This window comes from Denticeps clupeoides, chromosome 19 (genome assembly GCF_900700375.1).
Source record: "Denticeps clupeoides chromosome 19, fDenClu1.1, whole genome shotgun sequence".
In the NCBI taxonomy this organism is placed as follows: domain Eukaryota; kingdom Metazoa; phylum Chordata; class Actinopteri; order Clupeiformes; family Denticipitidae; genus Denticeps; species Denticeps clupeoides.
The window spans coordinates 17,707,284-17,731,412 of NC_041725.1; the positions used below are offsets into that span (position 1 = coordinate 17,707,284).

Below are 24,129 nucleotides of genomic sequence, written 5' to 3' on the forward strand. Positions count from 1 at the left end.
CGGTCCGTGTTTCGGTTTTTTTCGGAGCGCCGCGCCCCCCGCACGTCTGGTCCGCCGGGCTCGCCGTGGCATGGACTGAAAATGGCTCCCTTTCCCGACGAGGTGGACGTCTTCACCGGGCCCCACTGGCGCATGAAGCAGCTGGTGGGGCTGTACTGCGACAAGGTGCGAGTCCTGGCCCCCCTCTTTTCGCCGGGTCGCCGTCGTTCCGGAACGCGGGTTCGATTCGAGGGGCGAGAGCGGAGCGGGGAGACGTCGTGCTAAGCTAAGCTAAGCTAGCGACTGCTGTTTGTTTACAGTGCGGACTGGGCTGCTAACCAGCCCAGTAACCGCGGCCACTTACACCAACAAGTTGTTTTATCACTATTATTCCGGTGCGTTGAACGTTGTGTTTTATTCACGTATTTACTTATTTTTTTTTAATTATTCACGTACATGCACCGCTTTAACAGGGTGGTAACCGACGCAGTTAGCATGTGCGGCTAACGGCTATATCGGTTAGTTTTGTGTCTCTTGTGATTTTTTTTTCTTTCTTTAATCGGTTCAGATAATTTCACGGTTTAGTTCTGTGTTTTTTGGGGGGGAGATCTCGGAATCTTCGCCCTCGCTGTTGTTAGCTGACGGTCTTGATTGGCGTTTTGACGTCAGAAGGAGGACTTTATCTCTTTTTTTAATGATCTGTTCTTGGTTCTTCAAAATAAAAACAACTTATTCATGAATTCTATTATTCCAAAATGAAAGAAGACAGGATGAACGAGCTGTTTTGTGTGTATAATGCATATTGTCTGAACGATCGTTTCACAAGTGTTTCGTCATAATAGATTTAAGTTACAACCTTTTTTCGGCTCCTGTGGTCGGTTAAATGGTTTATAATGTCTTTATGGAACGTGTGGAGTAGAATTGTATTCCTTCTTGTTTAAATTGGTAGGTTTGTTTTTGTAAATTATTCATACTTTCATAGGGACTTTTATCCCTAAAGTAGTTGATATCTGGCAATCTTAGCTAATTGTCCACGATAGAAAATGCTAGACCTTTCATCATTGAAATGATGAGCGCTGTATCATAACCTTAAATCCTAATCAAATTTTCACCACAATTTACTAAATCAGCGTGAAGAATGATACGATATTTACAGCTTAAGTGAGAATTCTTCGGACCAAGGGTGTCCGGCGATTAATGAATTGTCCCTAGCAGAAAATGTTTGAGACGAGACGACGGCGCCAGTCCCCACCGATAGGGAATCTACGTCCTTGACGCTGCCTGGTTGTGCATTTGTACGCTTGCTCACGTTCCCTTCCCTCCGCAGCTGTCGAAAACCAACTTCTCCAACAACAGCGACTTCCGGTCCTTCCTGCAGTCGCTCTGCGCCACCTTCAAGGAGTTCAAGATGCACGAGCAGATCGAGAACGAGTACATCATCGGCCAGCTGCAGCAGCGCAGCCGCACCGTCTACAACGTGCACTCGGACACCAACCTGTCCGAGATGCTGTCCCTGTTCGAGAAAGGACTGCGCAGCGTGAAGGTAATCTACTAGTCGGTCGGTTTCAAACGTTTTTTTTTTTTTTTCAGATGAAGACCATCTCTGTTGGTTTGCCAACCTCAGGAAGGCAAGGAAAACGTGGCATGTCCTGTCTAAGTAGAAACAGGAAAAACGTGGCTCGGTCATTTCAACCTCCAATAAACATCGCTTTAATTGTCTCCCAGTTATTTGTTTCATGTTTCACAGTCCCCGGCGTCCAGAGGGAGGTAAACCAGACGTGCTCTCTTCATTCCTGACGTTCGGATTTAGACCCGAGCAGCCAGTGACTCTCCCTTCACGCTGAATTGAAAATCCTGTGGACCTTCAAGAAGGAGAAACACCTTGTCAGGGTTTTGTGGTTGTGTTGACAGAGCGAGTACGAGCAGCTGAACTACGCGCAGCAGCTGAAGGAGCGACTGGAAGCCTTCACGCAGGACTTCCTACCCCATATGAGAGAGGAGGAGGAGGTATTACATGCCCTGTGGCTGTTACGGTGGCTGTTATTACGTCCTTCAGAAGACCAGTGCTGTGTCCCGTGCCTTTTGTCCGAAGGTGTTCCAGCCGATGCTGATGGAATATTTCACCTACGAGGAGCTGAAGGACATCAAGAAGAAAGTGATCGCCCAGCACTGCAACCGGCAGCAGTGCGACAGCGCAGCCGAGGTCCTCAAAGGCCTCAACCTGTGGAGCCATGCGGAGGAGCTGCACAAGGTCTTCAAGTACTCCGACCACGAAAAGACAGACGAGGGTACATCTTTATTCTTTAGTGCCTAGAAAGCGCCATCGGAAATTTTTTATCTTATTTTAAGAGAGTACCGTAAATTCCAGACTAGAGCACACCTATATTGGCCGCACCTACAGAGAATTTGTATGAAAGATGTTGTTTTAATTAATTAAACTTTTAATTAATTAAAAGCCGCAGTTCTCAAAGCGCAAGAAAAAGGTAGCGTCTCGTATGCCGGAATTTACGGTGCGTTTTCTCAACAGAGTTGGAGAAAGGCTCCGGCTCAGCCCACATTTCTGAGCTTCCAATGGAAATTCTCATCAGGCTCTTCCGCTACTTGGGCCCGGAGGACCTCTGCCGCTGTGGACAAGTGTGTACTGCCTGGTGGGGCCTGGTAAAAACAGGCTCTCTCTGGAGACACTTGTACCCAGTGCGCTGGGCCAGAGGTGAGGAGGAGTTGTTTTTTGAGGTACAATTTGGTCTCGTAATACCACGTTGTGACCTTACGTCACATGCGTCATAGGTGACTTCTATTCCGGGCCACCTGGATACCTAGATCAGGAGCCGGATGAGGAGTGGGTGAAGAACCTTCAGGATGAGGGACGAGCCTATCAGGAGTGGGACGAGGATGCAGATGTGGACGAGTCTGGTGAGCAATGCGGCCACCACGTACATCATTAGTGTGTGATTTCAGCCTGAAGGTGTATAATTATCGTAAGAGTGTGGCGTGTTGAACAAGCAGTGAGGAACCCTAACCATACAGTCTGATTCGTGTCGTTGTATGCAGAGGAGGCGGACAACCCAGCAATTAATACTGTTCAGAGAGAGAAGAGGCTGCTGAACGGAATGATCCAGAACCTTCTGCCTGCCGTCGGGCCGTCTGTCAGGACCATCGTCCTGGCCTACAGCTCGGCAGTCTCCAGCAAAATGGTACGGAGCAGAAAGGCCCGAACAGCACAGAACCTACACACGCACATGCGTACACATTGCACAAACAATACAAAAATTTATAAATATATTTATAAAGACTCTTGCCTGTCATTTGTCCGTATTTGGCGGGTGGGGTCTTGATTTGGCCGCTTTTTGCTGCCGTTGCAGGTGCGTCAGATTCTCAGCCTCTGTCCCAACCTCACACACCTGGATCTCACCCAGACCGATGTCACCGACTCTGCATTTGACAGGTAACCCGACCTTCGGGTGCCATTAGTGGTGGCTGCATGTGACATAAGCAAGAAAAACTAGAATGGCATGTTCAGCTGAGTAGATATCGGTGTCCCCTTTATTAGAAACGGCGGTCATGTTACGTTTGTGTGTGTGTGTTCCTTCTCAGCTGGGCTTCTCTGGGGGTGTGTTCCTCCCTGGAGCACCTGGACCTGTCCGGCTGCGAGAAGATTACAGACCACACCCTCAAGAGGCTTTCCTTGGGCTTAGGTGACCTGACCTCACCGTTGTCCTCCAGAAACAGCCCAGAGTGGAGGACCAAGCTTCTAATGGGACCGCCCCCTCCACTTAAGCTCGAGGTGGGGCCAGCCCTGCTAGCGGGGGGGAGGAGCCGTCAGGCCATGATCTTCAAGAGGCGGCCCGGTGTCAGGGGCTCAAGCTGCAGCCCCGCCCACGTGTTCGTGTTCGACCTGGAAGAGCCGGCAGACATTGAGGACGTGGCAGAGTGGAGCCGCCACGGCGGCATTCCAGTCCCCGACACCTCCACGGCCGGAGTCCTGGAGGTGCAGACGGCGGGGGGGTCGTCGTGCTGCTGCAGGAGGGGCAGGAGACAAGGCCTCAGCACTGGCAGCGGCAGCGCCGCCTACTGGCAGCAGCGCTACCTCTCTTTCGGAGAGGCACAGTGCGGCCACTCCGCCTGCTGCGGTGGCGAAACGGCCCTGCGGACATTTAAAGGGGCCGAGTTCGACCTCCAGGCCACAGGGGGCAGTGCACACTTGAGGACTAAACTGTTGCCCGAGGGACAGTCCCCCAACAACAGGACTGAGCATTCAGGGACGTTTCGATCCCTCCGCTTTCTGAGCCTCTCCGGATGTTATCACGTCACAGATATGGGCTTGAGGTAAATTCAAAAGCAAATAACATTGTAGGGGCCAATCCGTGTCAAAAGGTGGTAGTAGCCTAGTGGTTAAAACACTCGCCTATGAACCAGAAGACCCAGGTTCAAATCCCACTTACTACCATCGTGTCCCTGAGCAGGACACTTAACCTTAAGTTGCTCCAGGGGGGGACTGTCCCCTGTAACTACTGATTGTAAGTCGCTCTGGATAAGGGCGTCTGGTAAAAGCTGTAAATGTAAAATGTAAAATGACATTCCTTGCCCATTTCTAAAAAAAAAAAAAAAAAGCTGCAGCTCACCTGACCGCATGAACGAGGCCTTAACTCTAATCTCGCCGACGTATTTGAAAACGACATCGTGTGAATTAATGTAGAAAAATGTTTGGGCTCGCGCCGCTTGTGTTCGCCATCAGTAAAAATGGTCGGTCGCTGTTCAACAGAAGCCTGTTAATCGCCTGCCTTGCCTTACTCCTCTCGCAGTGTGGATCTTGAAGTTCTGTGCGGTTCCGTTGTAGGTCCCTATCGCAGCGAGGTGGCCTCCCGCGGGTGGAGCACCTGAACCTGTCCGGCTGTCCCTTCGTCTCAGAGGTGGGGCTGCAGGAGCTGGTATCGGTGTGCCCCGCCCTCAACGACGAGCACTTCTACTACTGCGACAACATTAATGGTAACCCGCCCGTGCAAAAACCCGCCGCGGATTAAGTCCAGTTCATTAGGAGACGACCCAAAAAAAAAAAAATCAATTTCAGATGATTTTATTAGACCCTTGATCATCTGAGTAGGTAGATTTGCAGCTCGTTGGGTTTTTTTTTTTTTTTTTTTAATTTTAGGTGTTTTTGTTCTGTTGTTTTTAATCCTTTTTTTCATTTATGTGAGAGAGCAGTCATCATAAGGTAAGTTAATCAATATCACTCAAATTTAAAATTGTTTTTTTTATTTGGTTTGCCCCATTTCAGCATTGTACGTTTCTGTTAGATAAGTTCAGGGTAACTGCACCAATCGTGCATTTTAATGTCAGGGCGAGGTTGGTGGAAATATCATGACGTTATTTCCAGTCTTGTGGGTCATGCGTCTGTGTTCCCGGCGTTCCGGTCCGTCTCTAACCGCTGTGGGCCGCACGGCTCTTCTCCACAGGTCCCCACGCCGACACGGCCAGCGGCTGCCAGAACCTGCAGTGTGGCTTCAGGGTGTGCTGCCGCTCCGGCGAGTGACACTCCACCCCCGTTACCCAGCGTCCTCAGCTCCTGGTCGCCCTCCTCCCATGATTCCTTTGTGCACTTTAATCTAGGAATGCCGTTGGCTGTTCATGTTCTCCCTCACCCTCAGCAATGGGCTCCACAGTGAGAATCCCACCTCCTAAAAATGCAATTTTCATGTGTATTTCTGGGAAATACTCATTGTTGTTTTAAGAATAAAAGCACTATATTTGTGGGTTTTTTGGGTTTTTTTTGGTCCCCTCCTGTCCCGTTGATGTGGAGGTGTGCGAACTGGGCATAATGCTGCTGGTAAAAGTTCTTTTGAATTGAAATGTCTGCGTCAGTAGCGTCCCACTAGCCCACCTGCTTACGCATATAAATCTCTAGACTGTGACTCGTTCTGCACACGTGTTAAAGTTCATTAACCAAACGGCAGACCGTATGAAGCGTTTCCGTATGTTCGCCCTGCTGTGGGGCTGTTTAAAGATGCAAGGTATGAAGAAAAAAAGATTAAAACAAGTGTCGAGGGTGTAGAATATCTCTCGTGGGAAATGTAAAACTGTACGGGAACGTAGAACAGTGTTTGTGGGCTCTGCATGACTCGTTTTCATTGAAATAAAACACCTTGAGCACAATTCAGGATGTCGTACGTGTCTTGTGTACCAAGGAGGGGCTTTAAACGACCTGATTGTGTATGTATGTAATGTTCAAATTCAAGATCACCAAATGAATAGTCCGGTCAATGAAAATGTGTTACATGACACAAGCAATATGTGATTGGTAATTGCATAAAAATCGTTTTCATTAGATTTTTTTTTTCTCATACGATTACCAAATTTGCTTATTGAAAATTTTAAGGTTGGTCAAAATCCAAACTTCTGTTATTATTCAGACTCGGAAAACCAGAAGAAAGAAAAAATCCCTACTGACCAGTGTGACTCATCAGAACCCACAAGGAGGAGGAGTCACGGGGCAGCGGTGGCCTAGCGGTTATGGAAGTGGCCCCGTAATCAGAAGGTTGCCGGTTCGAATCCCGATCCGCCAAGGTGCCACTGAGCAAAGCACCGTCCCCACAAACTGCTCCCCGGGCACCTGTCATTGCCACCCACTGCTCACTCAGGGTGATGGGTTAAATGCAGAGGACAAATTTCACTGTGTGCACCGTGTGCTGTGCTGCTGTGTATCACGTGTGACAATCACTTCACTTTAACTTTAATTTTTTTTTTTTTTTTAAATAATCAGCTGTAGATAAAAGCACCAAATCTTTAAAGTTCCAGTTTTCCATCCCCATATTTCCATATTTCACTTTAAAGCACCATACTGAAATTCACCAGTTCCTGCCTTTGTCTTACTTTCCCTTGAAATGGAAACACTGGTCACACTCCAGACGCGCAGTAAGGAAGCGGACTCATAATCGGAAGGTTGGTCGAGGTGCCACTGAGCACAGCCCCGCATTCCGCAGCGTAGAAATATATTCCGTATACAGCAGGTACGCCTCTGTATACAGAATATATTGATTTCATCTGTGTGGTCTGCACCAACAAATCTGGGCCTCTTCTCCTGGATCATGCTCAGCATCTCCTGGAACTCCTAGAAGAACACTGGAGCGCCAGCATCTGTTTTGGAAAGGGGATGAGCCTGTAGGCCCGATTGACAGCTCTCATTCTGGTCAATTTAACCCCCTCCCTGTCAATGGACAAACATGACCAACACCAACACGCAGATCTTCAGAACTTTAACTCAAGCGTGTGTAATGGCCAATTTTACAGCAGGGACGAGAAAGTGTCCCTGGTTTTTATCCACTTGTCCTCAGTATAAAAGTATTCATCCACCACCAGGTCCATGATCCACTTCTTTTTTCAACTGGAGAGATGGAAGGACACAATAAAAAGCAACAACCAAAGCCTTAGACCTCTGCATCTCTGAACGTACTCTAACGTCATGGAAGAAGATGTGCAGGATGGAGGATACGGCCTCCCGATCCACTCCCTGGCACCAGTCCGGAGGTGCGCCAGGGCCATTCCGCTGTCTGGAGCATGTGAGGGGTCTGCAGGACCACACCGGACATTCAACGAAGGCACCGACCAGCCAGCCTCGTGCTTGTTGATGCCAGTCCTGAGACTTGAGAATGTTCTCCTGACATCAGGGGAGGAAGTAGCCATCCACCTTCGCTCCAGACCTCGCAAACGTATTCTGTATCCCAGCATTCTCTGTTCTATTCAGATTAGCCAAAAATGTATGTCCACTATACTTCTGTTCAGGTTTAAGGTCAGAAATGTCCTTGATGTCCATGAAACAAAACACAAACTGTGCAAAATGTGTTTGAATAAAATAAATAGTTTATTGTTTCTTTAATCACTGCAACAGTTATCAGCCGTAATAATATCATTGCAAAATGATTTTCTAAAGATGAAAGAATTTTTTAAGCGATCATTCCACTGGATCTCAAGACTAATAGTTGCTGATAAAGTTCCTCTGTAGATCTATGCAGATATTCCAACACTGACAGACATTTTTTGCCAACAGTCACTTAACATCAACAGTGTCTGGACAGTTTTTATTATTTTTGTCGTTTTAATGGGCAAACAGTTGTTTTCTGTCAAAAAAAAGTCTGAACTTTTGAAGTTTACTGTATTTGAGTGCATGTAATAAAACGACTTTAAAATGGCTGGAACACTCTGAACTGGGTGATTCGGTTCGAACTCCTCCTGCGATAACTGCATCACACACTCCACCAGCTGATGGTGGGAGGTGGGGACACAAGACAAAAAAACATGCAACATTTTAGTAGGAATAACTTGCCTAATGGGAGAAATTGTTTTGGAAGTTTGCCCACTAATAAAGAAACGACCAGTCTATAACTTCAATGAGAATAATAGAACAAATAACAAAGAAAAAAAGAAAAATTGATTTATATAAATGGGATGAAACAATTATTTTCCTCTCTGTACAATTCGAGACCTTCCCTGAATCATCACATCAGAACCCTGGCAGGTTGGGTAGGGTTTAGATGAGTAATGATTGCCATGGTCATGATGAAGGGTCTCCTCCAAAGCTCTGGATATTCTCCTGAACACAGAGAAGTGACCAATGAAGGGTCTCCTCCAAAGCTCTGGATGTTCTCCTGAACACAGAGAAGTGACCAATGAAGGGTCTCCTCCAAAGCTCTGGATGGTCTCCTGAACACAGAGAAGTGACCAATAAAGGGTCTCCTCCAAAGCTCTGGATGGTCTCCTGAACCCAGAGATGTGATTGATGAAGGGTCTCCTCCAAAGCTCGGGATGTTCTCCTGAACCCAGAGAAGTGGCCGATGAAGGGTCTCCTCCAAAGCTCTGGATGTTCTCCTGAACACAGAGAAGTGACCGATGAAGGGATTTCCTCCAAAGCTCTGGATGGTCTCCTGAACCCAGAGAAGTGACCAATAAAGGGTCTCCTCCAAAGCTCTGGATGTTCTCCTGAACACAGAGAAGTGACCAATGAAGGGTCGCCTCCAAAGCTCTGGATGTTCTCCTGAACACAGAGAAGTGACTAATAAAGGGTCTCCTCCAAAGCTCTGAATGTTCTCCTGAACCCAGAGAAGTGACTGATGAAGAGTCTCCTTCAAAGCTCTGGATGTTCTCCTGAATCCAGAGAAGTGACCAATGAAGGGTCTCCTCCAAAGCTCTGGATGTTCTCCTGAAACCAGAGAAGTGACCAATGAAGGGTCTCCTCCAAAGCTCTGGATGATCTCCTGAATCCAGAGAAGTGACTGATGAAGGGTCTCCTCCAATGCTCTGGATGTTCTCATGAACACAGAGAAGTGACCAATAAAGGGTCTCCTCCAAAGCTCTCAATGTTCTCCTGAACCCAGAGATGTGATTGATGAAGGGTCTCCTCCAAAGCTCTGGATTTTCTCCTGAATTCAGAGAAGTGACCAATGAAGGGTCTCCTCCAAAGCTCTGGATGTTCTCCTGAACACAGAGAAGTGACCAATAAAGGGTCTCCTCCAAAGCTCTGAATGTTCTCCTGAACCCAGAGAAGTGACTGATGAAGAGTCTCATTCAAAGCTCTGGATGTTCTCCTGAATCCAGAGAAGTGACCAATGAAGGGTCTCCTCCAAAGCTCTGGATGTTCTCCTGAATCCAGAGAAGTGACCAATGAAGGGTCTCCTCCAAAGCTCTGGATGTTCTCCTGAACACAGAGAAGTGACCAATAAAGGGTCTCCTCCAAAGCTCTGAATGTTCTCCTGAACCCAGAGAAGTGACTGATGAAGAGTCTCCTTCAAAGCTCTGGATGTTCTCCTGAATCCAGAGAAGTGATCAATGAAGAGTCTCCTCCAAAGCTCTGGATGTTCTCCTGAATCCAGAGAAGTGACCGATGAAGGGTCTCCTCCAAAGCTCTGGATGTTCTCCTGAACCCAGAGAAGTGACTGATGAAGAGTCTCATTCAAAGCTCTGGATGTTCTCCTGAATCCAGAGAAGTGACCAATGAAGGGTCTCCTCCAAAGCTCTGGATGTTTTCCTGAATCCAGAGAAGTGACCAATGAAGGGTCTCCTCCAAAGCTCTGGATGTTCTCCTGAACACAGAGAAGTGACCAATAAAGGGTCTCCTCCAAAGCTCTGAATGTTCTCATGAACCCAGAGAAGTGACTGATGAAGAGTCTCCTTCAAAGCTCTGGATGTTCTCCTGAATCCAGAGAAGTGATCAATGAAGGGTCTCCTCCAAAGCTCTGGATGTTCTCCTGAATCCAGAGAAGTGACCAATGAAGGGTCTCCTCCAAAGCTCTGGATGTTCTCCTGAACCCAGAGAAGTGACCGATGAAGGGTCTCCTCCAAAGCTCTAAATGTTCTCCTGAACCCAGCATCCAGCCACCTGGTCCAGAGGACCCAAGCATCGGCGCACGATACATAAAATGCATAAGAAAGACATGAATAAACTATAAACATGTGTGTATTTCTATTGGTGTCATTTGTGTGTTTTTTGAGTTTTTTTTATAAAATCTTGTTGCCTGCAGGGGGCACGATACTCCAGTGAAACACCAGCAGTGATGGTGACATCATGAACAGTTTTTACAATTAACTTAACTGCTTTTTTCACTCGATAGTCATCACATTGAATCAGTTGATATTTTAATGCTGAATTTGTGAAAGAGCAAGAGTCTCATCTGGAATTTCTCACAGTATACCTGAAACAAAAAAAGTCAGTAAACCAGATGAATAAATGTTAATGTTTTATTGTGCAGAAAGCATTATTTACTAATATTTTCTCTAATTACACAGCAAATTGTATCACAATTTTTACAAGATTTTAATGATTTAGGTGATACATTTAATTCATTTTGTCACACCTGCACACCGTCTACTTCCTGCTGTGTGCGTGTGTGTGTATGTGGTGTATGTGGTGTGTGTGTGTGTGTGGTGTGTGTGTGTTGACCCAAATCTTCCCCTTCAGCAGGAACTTTTAACGCGAGTCGTGGTGGATTGCCGCACCAGTATTAAGGATGGGAGCGTGAATGTCATAGTTACATTTTCTGCTGTTGAAGCAATGGTAAGGCATCTTGTTTTATTGTTTTTGATGTTGACCTGGTTGCAGAATCTAACCTGACATCATAAACAGGCTTTCAGATGATAATCATTTCACTTCTACAGTTCAGGTTCTGCTTTATATTTAAGAATTTAAAGTGAGAACCATCACAATCTGTTTTTATGGTGTTTTGGATTTTAGAAATGCACTTGTGATGATTTTATTGTATATATTATTTGGATTATATACGAGAATCTGATATAATAATTTTATTGTATTTGTTGTAATGGCATTTTGGATTATATAAATGCACCTGTGATGATTTTATTGTGGGTAACACACTCGCCTATGAACCAGAAGACCCGGGTTCAAATCCCACTTACTACCATTGTGTCCCTGAGCAAGACACTTAACCCTAACTTGCTCCAGGGAGACTGTCCCTGTAACTACTGATTGTAAGTCTCTCTGGATAAGGGCGTCTGATAAATGCTGTAAATCTGATATGATTTTGTTGTATTTGTTGTTATGGCATTTTGGATTATATAAGTGAAGATGATGTGATTTTATTGTATTTGTTGTTATGGCATTTTGCATTATATAAATGCACCTGTGATGATTTTATTCTATATATTATTTGGACTATATACGAGAATCTGATATGATTTTATTGTATTTGTTTTTATGGCGTTTTGGATTATATAAGTGAAGTTGATATGATTTTATTGTATATGTTGTTATGGTGTTTTGGATTATATAAGTGCACCTGTGATGATTTTATTGTATATATTGTTTGGGTTATATAAGTGAAGCTGTGATTATTTTATTGTATTTGTTTGTATGATATTTTGTATTAAATGAAGTAATTTTCTTTTTATGGTAATTCATGCCTTGGATTGGCTCAGTAAACCTTTAGGTTGACAGGGATCATGAAACAGTTTTTTTGCTGCTGCAGCTTCTCATTATGAGAGCGGAAGTTTCTTTTTGTCTCTACAAAGCCACGGCTCCTGCAGAGCATGCTTCTGATTGGCCCGTCCTCTGCTCCTGTTTCGCTGGCTTTTGTTGCTGGATGATGGAGATAAGTGCGTGGTTGTGGCTCCTTCCTGCATTCTTCTTTTGTTAAGTTTTGAGGTCTTGGCTGGGTTTTGGTTGCGATACTTCACATAATGAACAATGACATGAACGAACAGTGCCAAAGATTCAAATAATCTTCAAATAATCAATTGGTCCATTTGGAAAGGTGGAACATGAACTCATGAAACATCAGACTGCACCGCTCTGAATGAGATGACTACAAATACAAATATTTAATGCATGTGAAGAGTTTGAGGATCCTTCATAAATATCGCTCCATGTGGATGCATTCTGATTCTCTCAATTTGGTGCTATTTAAATAGATTTAAATCTATTGTGGCGAGTCATAGTCGCGATGAGAAGAAAGGAGACACTCCTGTCATTTTAACATTCTTGTGTGCTGCCTGGAAAAGCCCATGGTCAAGGACTTTCTGAACTTTAATCGAGAACAATCTGTAAATGGGACCACTCAGGAGAGGGGGCCATACACCCGGCACCGGTGAAAGTGGCTAGAAATAAATTCTATTCTAACGTAATATCTAGAAACCCCCGCCAACTTTTTGACATGTTAAATTCCATTCTCAACTCTCAGGAACCTGAGCCGTTAAAGGTCTCTGCTGAATCCTGTGAAAAATTTAAGCATTTTTTTATGGAAAAAGGGGAACGCATTAGGGCCCAGATGATGCCACCTCTTGGCCAGCCATCGATTGCACCACTGAATATTGCAGTGTTTGACCAATTTCAGCCGGTCTCTCTCTCATATGTAGTGCAAGTTAATGCTGAAATGAAACCCTCAGGTTCCCCCTTAGACGTTATTCCTCCTCACCTTTTAAAAGAGGCATTCCCAACTTTGGGGCAATTTATCCTCTCCGTCATTAACAGTAGCCTCGTGTCTGTCATATCTGTGTGACAGAGACCTCTGTGTCTCTATTAAGGACTCTTTCTCATCTTCAACAGCGCTTACGTGGGGGGTACCACAGGGCTCTATTCTGGATCCTCTTTTATCCTCATTGTACTTACTTCCTCTTGGAGCTATTTTTCGGAAACAAAATGTTTCTTTTCATTTCTACGCAGATGACTCAAGTATACTTTCCCCTTAAGGGTAAGAAGTGGTGGGTGTTAAAACCTGGGTGTTAAAATAGACTCAACTCTGAAAATGGATGCACGTGTTAACAATATTGTAAAATCATGCTTTTTTCAACTGAGGCGCCTGACCAAACTCAAGCCAGTCCTTTCCAAACGAAATCTGGAAACAGTGATTCACGCTTTCATTACGTCCCGCCTTGACTTCTGTAATTCATTGCTTTTTGGGATCAGCCAGACATCTCTAGCTCACCTACAGTTAGTACAAAATGCAACTGCACGATTTCTCACTGGTACAACCAGACGAGATCACTCAACCCCAACCTTAGCCTCACTACACTGGCGCCCTGTCTGTTTTAGAGTCAGTTTTAAAATTCTTTTATTTAGTTTTAAATCGCTGAATGGCTCGGCTCCAGCCTATCTGTCAGACCTAGTCCGTTCTTACACTCCACCCCGTTCTCTCAGGTCTTCAGACCAGAGACTATTGTCTGTTCCTCGGTCACATTTCAAGCTCAGAGGCGACAGGGCCTTTGCAGTGGCCACCCCACATCTATGGAACGACCTGCCAATCAGCGTCACTCACTGTGTTTAAATCTTGTTTAAAAACTCACTTTTACACCCTGACTTTTAACCCATTCTTATACGGTGTTCTTATGCAGTGTTTTATGTGGTTTCTTAGGCAGTCCTTTCTTACTATGTTGTCTTAAATGTTTTCTGTTTTATTCAAATTGCTGCATGTTTTCTCTTAATTTATTCTATTCTGTTCTTATTCTTTATTAATTATTATTTGTTATTTTGTCCATGACTGTCCTAGTCCTGGTAATTTAATTTTATTAGTTTTTTTTATTATTATATTAATGTGCAGAATTTTGGTCAGCTCCTTTGTTGTGTTAAAGTGCTTTATAAACAGATGCGGTTTATGGTATGGTATAGTCATCTTGCCAGGAACAGAAATCGCTTTCTATTCACCTCCCGATCCTGTCCATCTAACCCACGGTGTTCCACCACTTACAGACCCGCAGAGCATACTGGTCTCCTACCCTTGGCCAGCCTCCACCACCACAATATACATGTCAAAGGTGTTTTGTATAATAATGTTTTTGTTCAACCGGGAATTACTGTTGCATGTATGAAAATTATACTATAAAGATAAGCAAAAGTCTATTCTGTGTGAGGCATATAGTTAAGACATTCATTCGAATACATTCTCTCAGAACAATGATTTCCTCAGAACCCAGAAAGGCCTTCTTCGTACATACGATATGCAGCTGCATTTTTTTTTTACTTTTAAATAAAAATTTGGTTTTCCCATCTGGTCTCCTGTTAGCGCTTTAAATAGTCTGACCTACTCGGGTACACTGCAGAAAATACCCCAAACTACATGAAATCTAGATATGATCATGTACAATTCTAAACTCGAGACGAATGTGAATGTAAGTAAGATGGTTGATTTTAATGAAGGTACAGTGGCCATCAGGTGCTGCTTTGACATTAAATATGAAAAACCTTTTAATGCGCTACTGTAGGAACATGGCAGATTCAAGATATTATAAAACATATTATATGTTTTTTCTTTTGTATATTTCAAATAGCTGGACATTTTGGGGAATAATTTGAATGTTGAATTGACCTGAATTGATGTTCTTGATTCTTCTTGTGGCAATATGTTTCTAGTTAAAAAATGGCGCCGCTGTCGGAACTGTATCTTTGTCCTTCCACCGCTGCTCCGTGTCAGCACGTCCTTCAAATTCAGCCCAGTGGCTGCATGATGAAATTTGGATTCAGATGTAATTCTGAGCTTTGCCTGGTTGGTCTGTGACAGGGGGAGAACGTGGATGTGAAGACCCTGATGGCCAGGTTCCACGCCCAGGGAGTGCTGGGTGTCGGGGGATCTCCAAGGCCCCAGCTGCCCATGTTCGAGCGAGCCGGCCCTGCAGCGATCAGACCCAGGTCCCCGGCTTCTGGCCCCGTCCCGGCACCTAGGCCCTTCCCGGGTGCAAATTCGGACTTGCCGAGGTTCGCCCTCCCGCCTCGGGGTGTCTTCCCCCGGCCTCCACCGGGGAAACGACTCGCGCCCCAAGAAACCCCAAGGCCACCGCCGCCCGATGTGGCGAAGCCGGTGAAGACCAAATTGTGCGGGGACCTTCGCCCAACCAAGGTGATAAAGCTGCCGGGGACCCCCACGAGCAAGAGCCCCTGCCCCCTCCCGTCTCTACTTCCCAGTCAGAAGGTCCAGGCAGCTGAGGTCGTCCCCCTCATGCGTCCATTACCCCAGGTGGGGCAGAGGCCCGCCAAGCCCAAGCGGCCGCCGGCCGTGAACCTGGAGCATTTCCGACACGGCAGGACAGCAGCGAGGGGTGAGTGAGGGGAGGAGCTTCATTTTATACCGTAAATTCTCTATTCAAATCGATTTTACCTTTTTAATGTCACTAAAAAAAAATGTTGCATTAGATATTATTGCAATTTCAATGTGGATTTGCAGGAAAAGTTTTTTCTTCAATAAACTGGTTCCCTTTTTAAAGGAATCACTGAAAGTCAACATAATATTTTAATGTTTCCAACAAAACGCATCACAGTTAGAGGAAAATGATTTGATCATGTGAGAGAAGCGTGTTTATTTTGGACTCAACGCCAAATCACGTTTGATCAACTTCATAAAATCAGCTGTTACTTAAAAATGAACCAAGCCGAATAAACTTAATATGTATGGTTTGAAATAATGCAAAAAAACATTTCACAGTGTACATTTTAAATTGCTGGATGTCCTTGCACGTGGAGGGGAGTCCTTGTGTTTCCTCTCCTCTTGGGAAAATCTCAGTAGCGAAACCCCAATTTTTGCAGGTCACCTCGGCAGCCCGTCCAAGTCGGCCGCGCCTCCTCAACCGAGCCCCCCGCTGCTGCCCCACAAGCCCGCCAGCCTGATCACCAGACTGTCCATCCAGTAAGATCTCATGACTGAGGTCACATGACTGACCAGAAACAACTGTTCGTTGTTATGTGACCAAAGCATCCTGTTTCCATAGTGACCCAGAGGACACTTATGACGACATTGATCAACTTCCTCCTCCTCCCCCACCACCTCCAAAGAGTCAAGGTTCCCGAGATGAATTAGCTAATTATTAACGCATTTTCTTTTTTAAAATTTCTTCAAACCATTGAATTATTTTGCTAATGAATAATAAATAAAATGTTTAATTTCAGAAATGTCCCCTCTCAATTCCTGGACCGGTTGTCCTGGTCAAACAGAAGAGGTGAGACAATTTGATGTATTTTATCGAGGATTTGAATTCCATGGATGTAAATGATCTGAACGTGAGTTTCTCACTCTGTTTTTTTTTTTCATTTTTGAAGTTTGACAGTGATCAAAGTGAAATATATGAAGGCATCGATGAGTGAGTATGGACATTTCTGTCTCTCTCCCTCTCTGCTTCCGAGGCTCAGCTGACGATAAACATGCAGCGGCTATTTTAAAAACCGTCTTTCACTTTCCAACATGAAGCTCTGAAGATCTCCTGCTCCGGCGATCATCTGAACTCATCGTTAATAACCTAACAACGCCTGAGCGGCGTGAGACGGGTAGAAGAATGTTAGCTGCAGGCCTGGTGGACTGGTGGGATCTTCTCACGTTAGCCATGGGATTTTGTTCTTCACGCTTTTCTCACATTTTTCCCTAAGAAGGCTTGGAGCTGTGCTAACGCTAACGGTCGTTCGTTTTAAAAATGGTACGAGTAAGATTTAAACCATTTTTCTAAAAGGGACCCAAATCCAACATTGCCAACAAGGAAAACCGACAAGGACATCAAACGGCAACAAGAACAAGAGAAGAAAGTGCAGAAGGTCTTGCAGAAGAAAGAGAATGAATACAGGAAGAGGTTTAAAGTGAGTTCACGTGTCCTAATGGAAACTTTTTGATTGTGGATTTGATGGTGGAAAATTCGTCTAATGCTAAAATGGTTCTGAGGCTTTCAGTGTTACCATCATCTGAAGATCTTTTCACGCTATCACACCCTTCTCTGTCCAATCCCAGCTCTGAGCCTAAGTTAGACATCACTGACGATGAAGACGGTGATGAAGATTAACACTGTGTGTTCCTCAGCTCTGTGGGCCGGTGACGGTTCTCCACACTGCCAAGGTGCACGAGGACTGGCAGGGTGGGAAAAACGACCTGAGTGTTCGGCAGGGAGAGAGTGTGGAGATCATCCGCGTGGAGAACAATCCCGAGGGGAAATGGTTGGCCCGGACACCCGCCGGCGTGTGTGAGTTGATTTCGAGAGTTACGTCTCACTGTCGCCTCTTGTGGTGCACAGTGGTACTACAAGACAGGCTGGGCCACTGCTAGCAGGTCAACGTTTAATACGATACATACAGTGGTGTGCAAAAGATAAAGGTTCTTCATCTTCAGTAACTATTGTGATGATCTCCTACAAGCAAATATCTACAGATGGAGAACAATATTGTTTGCTTCAGGGTTTTTTGTTACGTTACCAAACTTGATTAACTTTGATAAACTTAGATAAACAGTGGTTTGTATTGGTTTTGCACAGCGGTCTAGATGTTTCTGATATAAGATAAGATAAGATAAGATCAACCTTTATTAGTCCCACAAGTGGGAAATTGCAATTGTCACGGCAGAAAGTGGATAGAAGCAGAAGGTAATAGCAGCAAAAAACAGAGGTAATAGCAGCATAAAAAATAATATAAGATAAGATAAAGATAAATGAGGTTAGAACTGATATTGATAAATTAAGTATATTAATCGGAGGTGTTTGGCTGATTATATTATAAACCACTGACTTGTCTTAACATTTAGCTTAATGTAGCAGTCGTGGCTTGAACACAGGCCAGTAAACTGGGTTAAATTGAACTAGAAGTCATGACGTTCGGTGTCAAGCTGAAATGACCTTAGCTGCAGTTCCATAAATAGAGGATTCATTTAATTAGAGGACTGGACCAAGAGGTAAAGATGATCAAATGTAACGTGTGTACAAATGCGTGTCGTGAACTTTAAACAGTGTTTGAACAGTTGTAAATGATTAAAGCGCCCGAATGAGGAAGTTTTATTTCAAAAATGACAGAAGCATTAGCTCAACCACGGCAAACAGTCATTTGATGGACGACGGGTGGCATGGCTCTTCACTTTTGCAGATGGCTACATCAGCAACACGTGTGTGGACGTGGACTACGGGGATCTGAAGCGAAAGCTCCGCGTTTCTGCCATCGGCCCCGCCCTGGCCACTCATATTCCCCAGACAAACCTGGAGTTTGATGCCTCGGACCACGGGGAAAGGTGATGGGCGGCAGCACCACTTTGAATTTTGGCATGACCATTAATTGCAAAAATCACTTATAAGTTAAGGAGGAAAATAGAACTTTTTTGTAGATCTTCACAGTCAAATTTGAATAGGCAGTGTGTGCTCGAAATATGTTTCCTTCGCATCGTATGAAAATTATGCTGATGGGTGACGAGAGCTGCAGTTTTGTCCCATCAGATGGCCTGAAAATGTATTAAACTAGTGGATGTGTATCCGTAAATCTAAATCAAAGTTCTTTTTTATTATAACAGCATGGAGGATGGTGAGTGCATGAAAATGCTGGATTTCTGAAATAATAAAAAAAAAAGAAAATGAAGACTTGTCTTCCACCTGACTGTCCTCCTCGCTCTCCAGACGTGTACGATGATGTGGACGATCTCCCGCTTCCTCCTCCGGAGATCAGGTACGCGGATCTCGCTGGCAGTCCTGGTTAAAGTGTAGCTTTCTCCACGTTAATGGCTGACCGATAAGGAACATTGGAACATCGGGCCAAAATGTCCACAGGACTCATCCACATCCTGTAGTGATATATAATCTCCATTCATATCAGCTCAAAAATAAGAAATACCATGAATATATTGATAACATTCCAGTTTTAATAGTTTAATAGTTTGTTTTTTGGGGGTAGGGTTAGTGACAACTTTCCAGTTCAATCAGAACAGATCAAATCAAATTTAGATTTCATAATGAAATATTCACCCGCGTTATAAATCATCTTTACATTTACATTGACATTTACGGCATTTATCAGGCACCCTTATCCAGATCGACTTAGTGTCTTGCTCAGGGACACAATGGTAGTAAGTGGGGTTTGAACCTGGGTCTTCTGGTTCATACGCGAGTGTGTTACCCGCTAGGCTACTACCACCCTCGTCCTAGAGAGCTGATTTCATTACAATCACTGGTCCTCAATTTGCTGGACAAACAGCGAACGTCATCACATGTTCCAGACTGTCGCTGATTTGAAAACCTCCCTTTCTCTTCTTTTCACAGCCAAGATCCAAAAAGGACGAAGAAATTGGAGAAAGAAGAGAAAGAGTTCCGGAAAAAGTTCAAGGTTCATTTCATATTAATGTGTAGTGCGTCAGCAGTACCTGGACCCCCAGTACCTGCCACGAAGACAAACTGTTTTGTATTTTTTTTAAGTTTGAAGGGCCAATACGGGCGCTGGGCGCCGTGATGGTGGACCCCAACGCCAACATCAAGAAGGGTGGCGGGAAGGACCTGTCTGTGGTTCGAGGGGAGATTCTGGACGTCATACAGCTCACCAGCGAGAAGAAGGCGCTCTGTCGCAACGAACAGGGCAAATGTAGGTCCACGCCGCCCTCTACGTGCCTTACTGGGACACGCCATACGAGTTTATTCACATGTGTGCGTTTTCTACAGATGGATACGTGCCCAGGGCCTACCTTCTGCAAGAGTATGTTTCCCTCAAATCTCTCTCGCTCTGTTACAATAAATACATATCTGGTGATCATATTTAAATTAAGTCGCGTTATATATTTTCATTTTCCAGAGAAGGAGATATTTATGATGACGTTGACCATATGGAAGGTAAGAAATACGCAGAAATATGCGGTTTTGCAATATAGACATTCTGTGTTCATTAAGCAAAATGCATTTTTCACAGACGTCTACGACAACGACTCGCCTGCCTACTGAAATACAGTGAAATTCTTCCAACGGTGACACGAAACAACAAACAAACTTGTGTCTTTGTGTATTTCATGTCATGTTGTCCTTTTGTGTCGGATGAGAACTGACTTGTGATTTGTTGCCCTTCTGAGATGTTATTATTATTAATGATGAAAATTAAATATCTATTTTGAATATACCTGCGTACTGGCGAGTATCATTGCTTCAGCCCAGAGGCCTGGGGAACTATTCTACAGATACAACAAGCAGCCACTACATTATGAACCCCAGTGGTGGCCTAGCGGGTCAGGAAGCGGACCCCTACTTAGAAGGTTCCGGGTTCGACGCACCGTCCCCACACACTGCTCCCCGGACACGGCTGCTCACTGGGACGCATGTAGACCAGGACCATCCCACCGCAACGATGAACAAGACTCAGAGAGACTGTGGCATTTAAGGCATTTGGGACACAATGTCAGTCAGGGGCACATTGGTAATCAGTGAGGCTTGAACCTGGGTCTTCTGGGTCTACATAGGCGAGTGTGTTACCCACTAGGCTACTACCACCAGTGACAGACAACGTGCTTCCATGTTTTAAAAAAGTGAAATGATTGCCATTGTGATACACAGCAGCACAGCACACGGTGCACACAGTGAAATTTGTCCTCTGCATTAAACCCATCACCCTTGGTGAGCAGTGGGCAGCCATGACAGGTGCGGGGACGGTGCTTTGCTCAATGGCACCTCAGTGGCACCATGGCGGATCAATGATGTGATCAATTCTGGTTCACTAGGACCCCCAGCTATGAATATAATCGTTTTTATTCACTATTTTGTAGTTTCTTAACATAAGTGAGACACGATTTGAACCAGAAACCCGATTTTCACGCATGCACGACGGTCAGGGTTATGGTTTAGGTTTAGACCGTAACATGTGGCTTTCGGAGTACGCATGCGCGAGTGCAGGGAATACGTGCAGATCAATTTTCCCGTCGTGCACTGCGCCTCCCTGGTTGCTTGTGAATGAGTGTGCACGCACATTTCGTCATTTTGGGTTCTTCTGCAAGTCGTCCGATCATTCTGAATATTGGTTTCTACTTATAGTTTTACTTCACTTTGCGCACACGTGTGACGTCACCGCATCGGTGATCGACTACACTCGCCTGGCCAACAATCACCCGCCGCTTCCGGCTTCGGCCAAAGTTCGGAAGGCTCCGCAAACGGCTTCGGGAACGGCTCCGATCCGCAGCCATGCAGGACTCGCTGGGGTCGCTCGTCAACCTGCTGGAGTCCTACAGAGGCCGGGATAAAGTGGTGCGTCTCCGTTTTACATGCACAGCAGTTACCAGACGTCCTGATCCGGAGCGTCGTACAGCCACTAGGGACAGGGACCGTCCCACCTGGGGACACTCAGGGTTAAGTGTCCTGCTCGGGGACACGATGGTAGTAAAAGGGGGGAGTTGAGCCTGGGAGAAGGTCCGAGCCGCACATTTCACTGCTGAGGTGGTGGCACGATGCATTATAATTTGATTATCATCATTATTAATTCCAGGTCCGGACTCTGTGTTACGGGTCGCAGCTGGTCGGCGGACTTGTGGACCGGAAGGCCGGAGGCTCTTCTCAGCTCGGGAAAAGCCTGCTGCTCCTCTCCGCCCAGCTGAGCCACTGCAGGACGGTGCTGCGGCTCTTCGACGACCTGCCCATGGCGGCCTACTCCGCCGCGTACGGCCTGGGAGCCGGGGTCAGCATCCAGGGTCATTTTATTAACCTTACAACCATCCTTCAGACGCGTCAATCGTAGAATTCCCTTCCCGTTCCCCCACGACACAGTGAAAGACACTCTGAGCTGCAATGTTCTCTATCTGTAGACTTTTACTTGAAGGAGTTTCTCCTAGAACATCTCTACACATCTACATTACATTTACAGCATTTATCAGACACCCTTATCCAGAGCGACTTACAATCAGTAGCTACAGGGACAGTCCCCCAGGAGACACTCAGGGTTAAGTGTCTTGCTCAGGCACAGGACAAAATGGTAGTAAGTGGGATTTGAACCTGGGTCTTTTGGTTCTTAGGCGAGTGTGTTACCCGCTAGGCTACTACCACTACTACCACACCTTACTGACACTCCCTTCCTCAACCATCTCGTAGTTATTGTTGAGAAAAAATTGGGAAAAAAAAAACTAATTAGTTTCACTACTGAGTGAAACAACTGCACAGTTCTGGATGTCAAAGGTCCCCCGACATGAACCGCTTTTTGCTTTTATTTTGGTCCCCTAATCCTGTATCTGAGGTCTCTTTCTGAAATTCAGCCTTGGTGCAGAGTCACAGCCCGCTTTGATTTGGTGTCTGTAGCTTTAAATGTTAATGAGGAGGAGGGAGGCGGGACCAGGAGGAGAGCGGCCTATAGAAGTTGAGGGGCCAAATGACGTCATCAACACCATTCAGGAAGTCGTCTCGCCATTTTTCCAGGAAAAATAAAATTAACCCACTAGTTCTTCAGAGTCTCACACGACGGAACCAAAAAAAAAATACATTTGTGCTCATTTTTACTTACAATCACCAAGCAGCTGCAATGCTTCACACGTTTGGAAGCCACGGTGGTTGGTGGAGATAATGTTTTAGGGGAGGGGCTGGAAAAGCATGAGAAACGGGAGGTAACCTTTCCCCTTATGACATCATAAGGGGGACAAATTCCAGGCCAGGGGAACTCGTATTAATGTGAAATCTTTCCTTCCTGCAGGAGGAAGACGGCGTTGTCCGCTGGATCTCCGTCCTGACCAACGTCGCGGATCAGCTGTATTACCCCTGCGAACACGTCGCCTGGGCCGCCGACTCGCAGATGCTCGGCGTCCCGGCGGAGAAGTGGTGGACGCTGAGCACGTTGCTGTGGGCCGCGTCGCTGCTGCTGGGCGTCCTCAGGTGAGGACGTGGGCTTCGGTTACGCTAAGTTAACGCGACGCACTGACGCCGTCCAGCATCTCCACGCAGGTCCGCCAGAGTCCTGCTTCTTCTGGGGAGGAAGCTGCGGAGGTGCGCAGGACGCAGTGACTGCAGGTCCGTGCTCGTCTTTTACCGCAGAAGGTGCGATGCGCTTCGACTCAGTCCGGCCCACTTCGGCTCAATTTCGGCGTGTCCGTGTGTCTCCTCAGCGAGGAACGCGGCCGGCTGCGGCGCCAGATGACCGGAGAGATGCTCGCCATCGCCGGCGGCCTGGCGGACCTCAGCAACGCCGTCCACTGGATGCCTGCCGGGGTCCTGTGGGCCGGACGTTTCCCGGTCTGGCTGGTCGGACTCATGGGAACCGTCTCGTCTTTAATTGGCCTGTCACAGGCGGGCTGCTCGTCGGCATGACGTCCTGTTTTCAAGGACACGATATAAAATATTTTTGATTTTTAATGTTTTTTTGTTGTTTTTTTACTTTTAAAAAAATCACACACACAGAAAAGCGGAACAAAGCAAAAATACATAAAAGAATGAATGAATTGTCTGCATTGCTTTATTTTACTGATATACATACAGTACAGGCCAAAAGTTTGGATGCACCTTCTTATTCAATGTGTTTTCTTTATCTTCATGACCATTTACGTTGGTAGATTCTCACTGAAGGCATCAAAACTATGAATGAACACGTGTGGAGTTATGTACTTAACAAAAAAAGGTGAAATAACTGAAAACATGTTTTATATTCTAGTTTCTTCAAATTAGCTGCCCTTTGGTGGTAGTAGCCTAGCGGGTAACACACTCGCCTATGAACCTGAAGACCCAGGTTCGAACCCCACTTACTACCATCGTGTCCCTGAGCAGGACACTTAACCCTGAGTGTCTCCAGGGGGAGACTGTCCCTGTAACTACTGATTGTAAGTCGCTCTGGATAAGGGCGTCTGGTAAGTGCTGTATATGTAAATGTTACATGATGTATGTAAAATATACAAAAATACCTGTAAGAAGTCTAGAAAAGTAAAAAAAAAAAAGAAATGTACAGTAAAACACATCCACGTTCTGACAACATATCAAGCGGTATTTCTTTTT

General features: G+C 45.5%; 3 protein-coding genes across 5 annotated transcripts; all 3 read left to right on the forward strand.

Annotated features, from left to right (window-relative positions):
* The first annotated feature begins 14 nt into the window (after window positions 1–14).
* fbxl5 (F-box and leucine-rich repeat protein 5) lies at window positions 15–6,131 on the forward strand. 3 transcript variants are annotated; one of them, XM_028961856.1, is made up of 11 exons: window positions 15–165; window positions 1,307–1,522; window positions 1,891–1,986; window positions 2,072–2,267; window positions 2,507–2,689; window positions 2,767–2,892; window positions 3,031–3,173; window positions 3,342–3,424; window positions 3,574–4,305; window positions 4,817–4,965; window positions 5,433–6,131. In XM_028961856.1, the coding sequence occupies exons 1-11, from the start codon at window positions 82–84 to the stop codon at window positions 5,507–5,509; spliced, it is 2,085 nt and encodes a 694-aa protein (XP_028817689.1). In that variant the 5' UTR covers window positions 15–81; the 3' UTR covers window positions 5,510–6,131. The 3 variants fall into 3 exon arrangements, with proteins under 3 accessions (XP_028817689.1, XP_028817690.1, XP_028817691.1); XM_028961858.1 differs by lacking the exon at window positions 1,307–1,522 and having other exon boundaries at window positions 56–165; window positions 1,570–1,986; XM_028961857.1 differs by lacking the exon at window positions 1,307–1,522 and having other exon boundaries at window positions 54–165; window positions 1,570–2,267.
* A 4,787-nt stretch (window positions 6,132–10,918) lies between these two features.
* Window positions 10,919–20,294, forward strand: LOC114769466 (FYN-binding protein 1). Its single transcript, XM_028962498.1, has 16 exons — window positions 10,919–11,020; window positions 14,973–15,507; window positions 15,992–16,091; window positions 16,174–16,244; window positions 16,352–16,401; window positions 16,502–16,542; window positions 16,906–17,029; window positions 17,247–17,406; window positions 18,296–18,437; window positions 18,714–18,724; window positions 18,817–18,865; window positions 19,456–19,519; window positions 19,609–19,771; window positions 19,849–19,882; window positions 19,979–20,016; window positions 20,093–20,294. The coding sequence occupies exons 1-16, from the start codon at window positions 11,018–11,020 to the stop codon at window positions 20,122–20,124; spliced, it is 1,617 nt and encodes a 538-aa protein (XP_028818331.1). The 5' UTR covers window positions 10,919–11,017; the 3' UTR covers window positions 20,125–20,294.
* An 825-nt stretch (window positions 20,295–21,119) lies between these two features.
* Window positions 21,120–23,496, forward strand: pex11g (peroxisomal biogenesis factor 11 gamma). The gene is made up of 5 exons (XM_028962499.1): window positions 21,120–21,411; window positions 21,650–21,838; window positions 22,841–23,019; window positions 23,089–23,154; window positions 23,250–23,496. The coding sequence occupies exons 1-5, from the start codon at window positions 21,349–21,351 to the stop codon at window positions 23,449–23,451; spliced, it is 699 nt and encodes a 232-aa protein (XP_028818332.1). The 5' UTR covers window positions 21,120–21,348; the 3' UTR covers window positions 23,452–23,496.
* The last annotated feature ends 633 nt before the right edge of the window (window positions 23,497–24,129 follow it).